Source organism: Dreissena polymorpha, chromosome 2, assembly GCF_020536995.1.
Source record: "Dreissena polymorpha isolate Duluth1 chromosome 2, UMN_Dpol_1.0, whole genome shotgun sequence".
Taxonomy (NCBI): Eukaryota; Metazoa; Mollusca; class Bivalvia; order Myida; family Dreissenidae; genus Dreissena; species Dreissena polymorpha.
In genome coordinates this window covers 152,192,102-152,203,022 of record NC_068356.1, presented here as the reverse complement: position 1 = coordinate 152,203,022, position 10,921 = coordinate 152,192,102, and the positions used below count along the sequence as shown (strand labels likewise).

Here is a 10,921-nt window from a genome sequence, read left to right as displayed (position 1 = left end):
AATCTTGAAAAATTCAAACGTTGGATTCGTCTTTGTGGTCGTCCACACGAACAGCTTAATCTCAACATATTAAGCGATCGCCCGAAAGCAAAACACAGTCGTTATAATAAGATACTACGCGAAAATATAAAATGTAAGTTTTGCAACGGACACGTTATAAAAAAAGAGTATAACTTTGTACTTGTTTATATAGACAAATTAGAAAGGAACATTTAAAACCATTTTTCAAAGGTGGCCAACGTTAAATAAATTTGACATTCTAATGCAGTCGGCAAATAAATAAGACATTATAAACTTTGCTAGATTTTTTTAATGCTAATGAAATCGTAATAATAAAGACAATCAGTTATTATTTTTAATAATATCACATAGAATAAAACATTTTTTATTTCTTTCGGTTTAAGTCTTCCAAATTTAATGTAAGTTAAGAAACTATTTTCAAATGCGCAAGTAATTATCAATAGGGGCCAATAAGTGTCATTTTACACCATATGTGGGCTTTGTACTAATCCGTTATCAAAACAGATGCCGCAAACTGTGAATGACCCTTTGAAAACCCGGTCTGATTAGCGAGTTTTTTTGTACATGAAAATTCTTTCAACTTTTTATATTTTAAACATTGCAGAAGATAGTTTTCGAGGAAATAATAATATATAATAATATATTGTTTATGTTACTTTTTTGACGACTTTGACTTTGTTATACGATTATAACAATGCGCATGGGTCATTTTGACCAAACGCATTGTAGATATGTGTTATATCGGATTTCAATAAAAACGTTCTTCGTCTTCTATTATAATAAATTTACTTACCTGTGCCACATTTGCGATGTTGCCATCGGTTGCAAAAATTAACGGCTTTTAATAAAAAAACTGAAACATCTATTACTCAAGGAAAAATATTGTGACTAACGAACAATTCATACTGTATGCGATAATTGGCGATAATTTTGCCGACTTTGATGATAAATTTAACGGCTTTTAAGTAGACTAATAAAAAAGTTTTGACTATTTAATAGATATGATAATAATATTCAGCACCACTATTCAATGATAATAAAAACTATTGTATGGCCTTTCTGGTATACCATGAGGCCTTTTTGGTTCACTTATGCGGCCGATTCGCGTAGCCATTTTTATGACGGACTTCGGCGGAGTGACCCCCCTTGAAATCGGTGGGCGTGGCTTCACTCTCGCTGTCGAAAGGTCAATTAACAATCCGATTCTACTTCTCGTGTGTACCAGTGTTGTTTATGACACCTTATCAGCGATTTATCGGCTAATTATTGATTTTATCAGGCATTCACACCATGGTGGTCTTCAAGATAGTGGTCGCTTATTGCTATCGATAGTTGTATTATAAATTAATGAAATAAATGTTGAAAATGTGTTTGTTTTTGTCTTTGTTTGAAACGGTTTACAAAACAATTGTTTTGTAAAATTATGTCATTAATGAGTCTTTTACATTCAATGTTTAGTTCCAAAATAGCGGGATAATCCGAGTGTGCAATATACCAAAATCGCAACAAACAGTCCAATAAGTGATACCCATCCTGTCTAGTGTAATTGGGTGTAATTGTAATAAAAACAACGAGGTGCTATGCATGACAGTTTGACCCTACTCCAATTAAGCTAAAAACAACGAGGTGCTATGCATGACAGTTTGACCCTACTCAAGTTTTTTCCTTATATGGACAGCTTCATATTTGTTCAAGGTTATACAACTTGTTGTTTGTTTGTGCAAACAATTCACAGCAGTAAACATAACTTTATATTATAGTATTTGAATTGTAATTGCATTTTTTTTAGGTTAACAACTGTCCTGCTTTAGAAAGGTTTCTTTCAATGACATAGTTCGGTACCTGGTAAGGGCAAAACTATGTAAAAATTTTCCCAACAAGAAAGCTATATCAGTTATAAACGACAATGTCAGTTAGAAACTAATCAACAATAGCAGTATACCTTAGCGAGTATTTTTTCATAAGCGTAAAATTCACACAACTCTGCGAACATTACATACAAAACAAAACGTTTTTTTATTAATGTTGGTTTACATCATTTATGTCCCATTAAATAAACTAACTGCATTTTGGTTTCAGATTAAAGTACAAATGTGTTTCTTGTTAATGTCATGTTTATTAATGGTGCTTTCATTTCAATAATGTGTATTGCATATATTCAAGAAATGTTGTGCTAAAGAATACTTTTGTCTTAATAGGCCAATTATGTCTATGTCGAAATTAATTTCAAGGTATCAAATTCTATATGGAAATGAAAGTGTATATTTATAAGCATTTAATAAATCAGATGCTGCGTATTTGATTTCGGTTTGATGTGGAGTCATCTTGTCTTAGTCAAAGAAAAAAAAACGTAAAGCCACAAACTTATAGAGTGCGCGCGAATGAAGTTAAGTTTTGAACTGTGCTAGGCTAATTGATACATTGATGATTAGATAAGCAATTAGCGAAACAATATTATATCAAAAAGTCTCCAACCCGCGTGTTGTAACATTTTAAATGGACGTTTGTACATTTGGAAAACAAATTATTACAAGCTTTTGTTTAATGTAACACATCTCCGACCCGTGTGTTGATAATAAAAATTCTAATCGGTTGTCTGTAAATTCGAGATAAATTATTACATTAATATGAGTTGATGTTATTTAAAACGAACTTAATTTGTCAATGATGACATTAAACACAATTTGCAATCATCGAACCGAAAAAAGCACATTAAAAATGTGTATCAAGCTATACAATATTCTCTTTCATCCAATGAGGGCGTGTGTACCCGTTGCTGTGTCACGGACACAAATGTCACATCCATTGAGGTATTTCTTGTACTTGGGAGGCTTACCACAGTCTGACTGGCAATGAAGAATGGGGCATCTTACTACAAAATTACTTTTTGTATCATCATTGTATATTGTACAAATTCAATATTGTTCATTGTTTCATGATACAAATAAAAAATAAATATTATTTAAGATATAAGATATAGTATTTTCAAAACTGGCACAAACATGATTATATTTAAATTATCAGCGTATCTCTTACACATTCAACATATTTCAGTGTTAAATGATGTCAAAATTTAAACGTGTTTAATAAAACCCGATTATGTTTCACGATTTTGCCATAACATATCAGAAAACGCTATACCATTATACCATACGGTCTTAAGCAGTATGCACAATAGCCCGTAAATATAATTTAATTTATTTTAAAAAATCAGTTCAAAACAATAAACAACGCTGTTCTGTCACAAACTATAAATACCATTTTTTACTTTATGCTTTCCGATGGATTATAGAGAAATATCAGTGAAATAAACGTGGTATGTCACTGTTTTAAACAGTGAAAAAAAACAGTGAAAAATATCGATATTTTTTACTGTTTTACTGTGAAATGACGTCATTTGTTTCGACGAAATGACGTAATAAATCCAGCGAAATTATCCAGTTAAACTCTTTAACAATGTAAATTAACGGTGAAAAAAGCATTAAATAAGAAAATTGGTTGGATTCGATGGAATATCGATTTTAATTCACTCGTGATAATAAAAATAATACATATTTTCACTCTTACCTTGGCACTTATGATTGCACAAGTCAGATGCGCAACAAGTCGAGGTGCAGTTTGAGTCTAAACATGCAAAATAAATGAACCAGATTTAATAATAAGTATGCACTGTCATGTTTGAATTAAATAGTTAAAGCACAATATTAAATCTCCGAAAAAAATACTATAAACGAATTTGAAAACAGTTTGTCGACGGCGCGTTTAGCATGCATAATCATGTTCGAAACATATTATCACAATCATTTGTGTACACACTTTATATACTTATTGGACAGTAGTTTTCGAAGACTTCAATTGCTTCAAATTCTTAACATAATGTATTCTAGTATTCGCAAGCGTATGAAATCTCAAACTACGTTGTGGTAGTTATTTTAAGATAAGTACAAAGAATTGAAACCTGTTAATTTACCTGCAGTATTTATCATCATTTTGCAAGTCTACAACAAACATCAAACAACATGGAAAAGTTGATGGTGTCAAAATCATAGCGTATATAACGTGTCAATGGAAATGAATATATAATGTACATAGAAATAAAGCACTTAATTGTTAACGAAAGTAGCATTTAAACGTGTATTTGAAAACGATGTTTTCATTCGTTAAATTGCAAATACAGTACGTCTTCCCTGTCATTTCAAATGTATGGGGCATCGTTTCGTCTGTTGAATCTATACTGACATTCGACTTACTCTTGCGTCCTGGCAGGATGCTGTCCAAAGTACCATGTCACTGATAGTTATTTGTTCCAGCATACACAACTAAAGCATATTTTATATTGAATGACTCAGCCTTCTCACAATAAATACTATCCTTGTATATTTACCTAATACAATTCACAATTGATGTGATGTTTCAATATGCCGATAATGCAAAAAGGTTTATTATGTCAGTGAGGAAAAACAAGACAACTAGTGATCGATATCCCTTTGTTTGGTAAGCAAATGATATTTAAACAGATGCTTTTTTAAAATTGTATTTAAAATGTATATGATATATAACGTTATTATATTATATTATATATATATATATATATATATATATATATATATATATATATATATATATATATATATATATATATATATATATATATATATATATATATATATATATATATATATATATATATTTAATATGAAACGTTATTTACATATGCTCCATTCGACTCAGGATAATGTCAATCTACCACACTTGAAAAGTTTCACTCAAATCTGTTCACTTTTGTACAATTTGATTTGATGTTAATATAAGTAGGACACAATACTACCTGATTTTTTCCACATAGTCTCAACGTGTCGCAGTCATCTGTCATACTTTGTTGCGGGCAGCTGAAACACAACGGTCCTCTCGTACCTTGTATGAGGTCCGGATAGGCTGTGAAGAAGTAGGAAGACGAAATTTTGTAGATTCGTACGCTTTAAGGCACATACATAATAATACAAATCAATTTAATTCGTATCTATATTTGTATAATGCCTTAGCAAAGCTCTATATCGGTCAGATAAAATATATAAGAGCACTTTCATTTAAGTCTGAGCAGTGTAATCGAAACTATAACCGAATTATGTTTGGCGTTCGCTCATATATTTCCATATATGTACAGTGTATTTTCATATATTTTACAGGCATTGCACGCCTTACATTAACGATTTCCGGCTCGTAAAATTGTTATATCATGGTATGATATTTGTTTTGTATTTTTTACATTCGACGTTTTACGTCATTCTATTACTTAACAATATTGTACACTCGTTTTCAACTATTCGACCTATATTCTATCCGCCGTGTTATAATTTACACCCTGTTGTTATCTTGAAGGAGCTTTAAATCTCCCACACAACTTACGATTAGATCCGCATCCACCTTGGTTACAGAGACTTCCATTGCAACATTGCGAACAGACTGGGAAGGTTCCTGGATCATCAAGGACGTTGTCATAAGACATGTTTGATGCATATCGCCTGTCCTCAATTGCGTTAACATAAGGAGTGATTTTTTGCCGATGTGTAATGACAGTTCTCGTTTGCCTCTCATTCCGCACTTCTGCAACTTTGTTATTAAAAATGTTTCTTATCCCAGTTATGACTAGTGGACTCTCCCATCCTTCTAAATTGGATCAATTTATTTTCAAAATTAGGGATGTCTAGTATATTTATTTCTATAATTGGAATAGTTCGTGCAGAAATTCCTGAAAGCATAAAGCGTAGACCCAGATGAGACGCCGCATGCTGCGGCGTCTCATCAGGGTCTACGCTGTTTGCCAATGCCTTTTTCTAGAAGTTAGGCATAAATGGGTTAATGATAAAAAATACTTTTAGTATTTGCAGGCCAAAGTAAATTTCTGATCATATTATACAAAATAAATTGCCGAACATGGCAAACTTTTTGGGGAATATAGCGGAATATAGCGGAGTTTTTATAAAGGTTTCAAAGAGTAAGCTTTGAGAAATTGTTAATACATGACATGTTGTAATTTTTCCAATCTACCTGAAGTATTGTGCTAGTATTATGACCTTTTACCAATTTAACCTTTAACATGAAACATACATCGCGACATCCGAGTCTGTACCGGACGCCACCCATAGAGTTGATAAACGATTCGATTAAACAGGTCTATATAAAAAAATGTAGACAATATTACGAAACAAGTACAATAATTGAATAATAATACTACATTTTTAAACATACAACGAAGAAATTAAGGAAAACAATTTTAACAATCGTCGCGTATACAATTTTAAGACTCATGTGGAAATATCATATGCGTCCATCACATCATTTATTATTCGTGTTGGAACTTGTTCAAAGTGGTAACATTATACTTCTGTGCTTCCACATTTAGTCACTTGACTGCATGTATGCGGTGTCACAGTTCCCTCACATTGCAGGCAGTAACGCTCTTCTGAAAAAAACGTGTAGACCAACTAAAGTAGGGAACGTGTCGTTGTCTTCCTATAATGAAAGAAATTAATGTTAAAAACTATCGTAAATGCATTTGATGTACATATTCGGATAATAAGGGATATTTGTTTTTGGTTTTGGTGGAATATTGATTTTTATTCATGAGTGTTAATAGACAATGATATTTTCACAAGTTGTGACGCCACGACGCAAACACATATGTTTTACTATTATTTTGTCACTGTTTTAACAGTGAAATATCACTATTTATTCATTGATATTTCTTTATTAAACATCGAAATTGATAAAATAAAGAACACGATTTGTCTGTAGACGAAGATTACGTTTAAATGTATGTTATTCTGCAATAATTTATGGTGTGGCTTATTGGTGGGTGTATTAATCATTTCATCAAATAATCACGACGACAGAGTATAAACATTAAGATCACGATGGAAAATATTCGTCAACGACATTGTACATATCGTAAAAGTACCGTCATCAAACGTTCATAGAGTCTTGATGTTCCAAGCCAACAAAATATAATTGTATTCAAAATATACATTTCATAGAACATTCATTTGACTAAAACGTTGTTTTTACTTTATGTGTAAATTTAATAGTTCCCTCGTTACATCACATTTAAGCGAACCTGATCACACGTTTGAGAATATCGTCCTGTATATAACGCAGTATTGAAGTTAATGAAAAATGGTAAGACAAAACACGAAAACTTCGAGAAACATACCGGAGAATTTGACTCAACACTCTTAAGCCCTATGGAATAAAAAAATCCGATACATACACATAAAACAGCTTAATGTAAAAATCGCACTTGCATGTTAACCATGTTAACGTTCGATCGGGTTTTAACTGCGGATTTTAACAAGGCAATGGTGCAATTGTGCAATCGCACTGATGAATCCTAACTATATATATATATATATATATATATATATATATATATAATTATATATAACGTATATAGGAAGATAATGCATACCTGTTGTGACATTAATGGCCGTTGTTGCAGTTGCTGTGGTCGAAGAGGTTATCGAAGTTGATGTCGCAGTTCTTATCGGAATGGATATCGACGTGTGTGTTGGTGTGGATGTCGGAGTGGTAGTTTGGTTGGTTTTCAAGGTTGTTGGTGTATTGGTTGTTGTAGTGGTTGGTGTAGTGGGTGGTTTTGGTGTAGTGGTTGACGAAGTGTGTGGTTTAGTGGTTGATGTAGCCGTTGGTGTAGTGGTTGGTGAAGCGTTGGTGTAGTTGTTGGTTTATTGATTGGTGTAGTGGTTTGTGTAGTGGTTTGTTCAGTTGTTGGTGAAGTAGTTGGTGTCGTCGTTGGTGTAGTTGTTTGTGTGGTCGTTGGTGTAGTGATTGGTGTAGTTGTTGGTGTGGTGATTGGTATAGTGGTTTGTATAGTGGTTGGTGTGGTCGTTGGTGTAGTTGTTGGTGTAGTCGTTGGTGTAGTGGTTGGTGTAGTGGTTGGTATAGTGGTTGGTGTAGTGGTTGGTGTAGTTGTTGGTACAGTGATTGGTGTAGTTGTTTGTGTAGTAGTTTGTGTAGTGGTTGATGTACTGGTTGGTGTAGTGGTTGGTGAAGAGGTTGGTGTAGTGGTGGGTGTAGTGGTTGGTGTAGTGGTTGGTGTAGTGGTTGGTGTAGTGGTTGGTGTAGTGGTTGGTGTAGTGGTTGGTGTAGTGGTTTGTGTAGTGGTTGGTGTAGTGGTTGGTGTAGTGGTTGGTGTAGTGGTTGGTGTAGTGGTTGGTGTAGTGGTTGGTGTAGTGGTTGGTGTAGTGGTTGGTGTAGTGGTTTGTGTAGTGATTGGTGTAGTGGTTGGTGTAGTGGTTTGTGTAGTGGTTGTTGTAGATGTTGCAACTGAAATTAACAAAAACATTACTGAAATGATATATTATATGCAAAATCGCATATCTGTATTTCTTTAATCTAGATAAGGTATCAAAGCATATAACCTTTCCATTATTTTGTGACAAAACATAAACAAAACATAAAATGCGTATGCGTGAAAGATTAGGAACAAATAAAAGACTTTATTTCTACCAAGGGTAAATTAAATATTACTTATTAAAAAAGGTAAAAATATACCATAACTAAATACAAGTATTACATCATTGAGAAAGGCTGATAAAATCTTACCTTAGTAAGTTTGATGCTTATGCAATTAGGTTATTTCAAGAAGTGCGTCATGCAATATGTACAATTATGTAAGAAATATGTAGGTTGCACGAGAAGTACACCATATTGAGACTTTACCATCAAACAAGTAATAGACATTCAACATAAAGTGTGTACGACATGATCGTCATTAAATAAAATTAGCTAAGTTTCAGTGGTTAATCATTAACTGAGTACACAATGTACACCTTTAAGTTACTACTAATGGTATATTATTTAATCAGCAGCACAAGGGGCACACATTTAATGTTTTGCAATAAGAACGTCAAGTACGGGAAGTTGACACTACAATTAGTACAAGACGAGTACCACCAAATGAGTTTGAGTAGTATATCATTATTAAAGTTATTTAATAATTGCAGTTTAAATTGTAGTTTGAAAACTTAAGGTTTCATAAACAAATGTTTATTTTAGGTTGGAAATATGTTTTTGTGTTGTGTTGTTATTTTTGTTTTCTAGCAAATGACGTTTAAAGAATGAACGCCAATTCATCCAATAGAAGCATTTTTGTTTTCACCAAGTTGGTGTATATTGTCTACAAAGTTGCATTTTTCAGAATTTAAGTCATTATTGGATTACCGGTAATACTTTTTTCATATCAATCAAAGTTGAACAAATGTTAATGAGCAAAAATCCCAAAACGTAACGCGCTAATAAAACCACATTATTAAATTTTGTAGTTTATTATGTGTTATTAAATCTTGGACTGATCCGACAGATATTCTACATGTTTCCATATATTGGCCGGCTGACCCGACTTCAGAAATGTGCAGACAAGTTTGAGCCCTTAAAAGTGTTGCTTTTAATAGAAATAAACACCTATATCGTCCCACGCATTCTAAACATCCATTCCTGTCGATGTGGCAGTCTTTCATAAATTCTGTGCCAATAGCCATTGATGGACAACCGTTCGTGTTCACTAATGGTCTGCTTGTGCCACCTTTTACGACATCGTTGATTTTTTAGAAGTTTAAGGGGGGCATTGAAAACCAATACATTTAGATTATCTTTTGTTTTAGACTGTTGGACTGTTGAGGAATGCAAAAGGTAAACAACGTTTTGAAACATATTACTTACTTTTTTGCACTTGTTAAAGTCATGTTGTCGAAATATATTCTAAACCTGTTTAACATATGCATTCTGTTATCGATTGTCATGTGCAAAATACAGTATCCATACACAGACGAAATTTCTTTACCCTCAAAAAACGAAAATCTCTATACATGATTAAGAAGCTTACAGCAAATTATTTCTGCCCGGTCATAGTTTTATCTTTTGTTATCAAAATTATTAATTATGCATGATGAATGCTTGCTGCTTTTTGTTTCAAACAAGAATATAGAAAATATAATATTTGTTCTAGTCTAGGTACTCCCGTGATAATTGTGTTTAAATGCTACTGTTTATTGCTTTATATTTCCCAATCATTGAACAAGTTCAAGCTGGGGAGTAAAAAGCAACAAAAAGTGTCATTGTGCAAACACATTAAACTCGCATAAAGAAGACTCATTAACACAGGCTTTTATATCAATGTGCTATCAATACATACGGAATATTACGCTAGTCAATTGTTCCAAGAGTTTGTATCACTCGAGTGGCATGTGTGATGACGTATCACACGAGAGGCGGAGCCTCGAGTGTGATGCGAAAGAGCACAAGCCACGAGAGTGATACAAACAGTTTACAAATGTATTTTTTACTTTAACAAAACTGACAAAACAATGACTTAAACGGTACGCCATAGTTTATTTAAGACGCGTATGAATACAGTTTATGTAAATTAACGTGTAAACATTCGAACCGGGAAAACACAGGTTTCCGACACGCTTACCTTAATGCCATCGTTAATCCAATTTTTATAACAATTAAGTTGACAACTTTAATCCGATGTTTATAACAAAAACGTTTAAACGATATGCACTTCCACTTCTATCTTCCATGTCTTTATCGAAACTTCGTTTAAACCACACTATTTTATTGTATTCCTATCGAAATATGCATTTATGAATGATAAACACACACTCCAAAATACTTTTTTAACACATAGTTTACTGTTAAAAAACACCACGTTCACTATGTCCTTACAGAGTGTAGATAAAACTATTGTGTTTTGTCACAGAAATGACGTCACACGATGTTCTACGTTATATATTTCGTAATATAAAATATTTCTATTTTCGGTGCGTGTAATGTGACGTCATTAAATGGGTCGAAGTAGTCCTGCTAGTATGGTAATACGGAA

At 32.9% G+C, this 10,921-nt stretch overlaps 1 protein-coding gene and 1 long non-coding RNA gene across 2 annotated transcripts; both read right to left on the bottom strand.

Annotated features, from left to right (window-relative positions):
* Window positions 1–4,753: 4,753 nt before the first annotated feature.
* LOC127869497 (uncharacterized) lies at window positions 4,754–6,607 on the bottom strand. Its single transcript, XR_008044598.1, has 3 exons — window positions 6,405–6,607; window positions 5,428–5,631; window positions 4,754–4,956 (listed from the first exon to the last, which is right to left on the bottom strand). It is a non-coding gene; the product is annotated as an uncharacterized LOC127869497 (long non-coding RNA).
* Window positions 6,608–7,621: 1,014 nt separating this feature from the next.
* LOC127870202 (integumentary mucin C.1-like) lies at window positions 7,622–9,575 on the bottom strand. Its single transcript, XM_052412858.1, has 2 exons — window positions 9,524–9,575; window positions 7,622–8,361 (listed from the first exon to the last, which is right to left on the bottom strand). Exons 1-2 carry the CDS (start codon window positions 9,573–9,575, stop codon window positions 7,622–7,624), a joined length of 792 nt encoding a protein of 263 aa, XP_052268818.1.
* Between the last annotated feature and the right edge of the window lie 1,346 nt (window positions 9,576–10,921).

Excerpts from the sequence above, each read along its gene's own strand:
- LOC127870202 (XM_052412858.1), bottom strand. The coding sequence starts at position 9,575 with ATGGCTATTGGCACAGAATTTATGAAAGACTGCCACATCGACAGGAAT. Across the intron at positions 8,362-9,523 it reads CCACATCGACAGGAATGGAT|TTGCAACATCTACAACAACC; the intron begins GTTTAGAATGCG and ends TGTTAATTTCAG.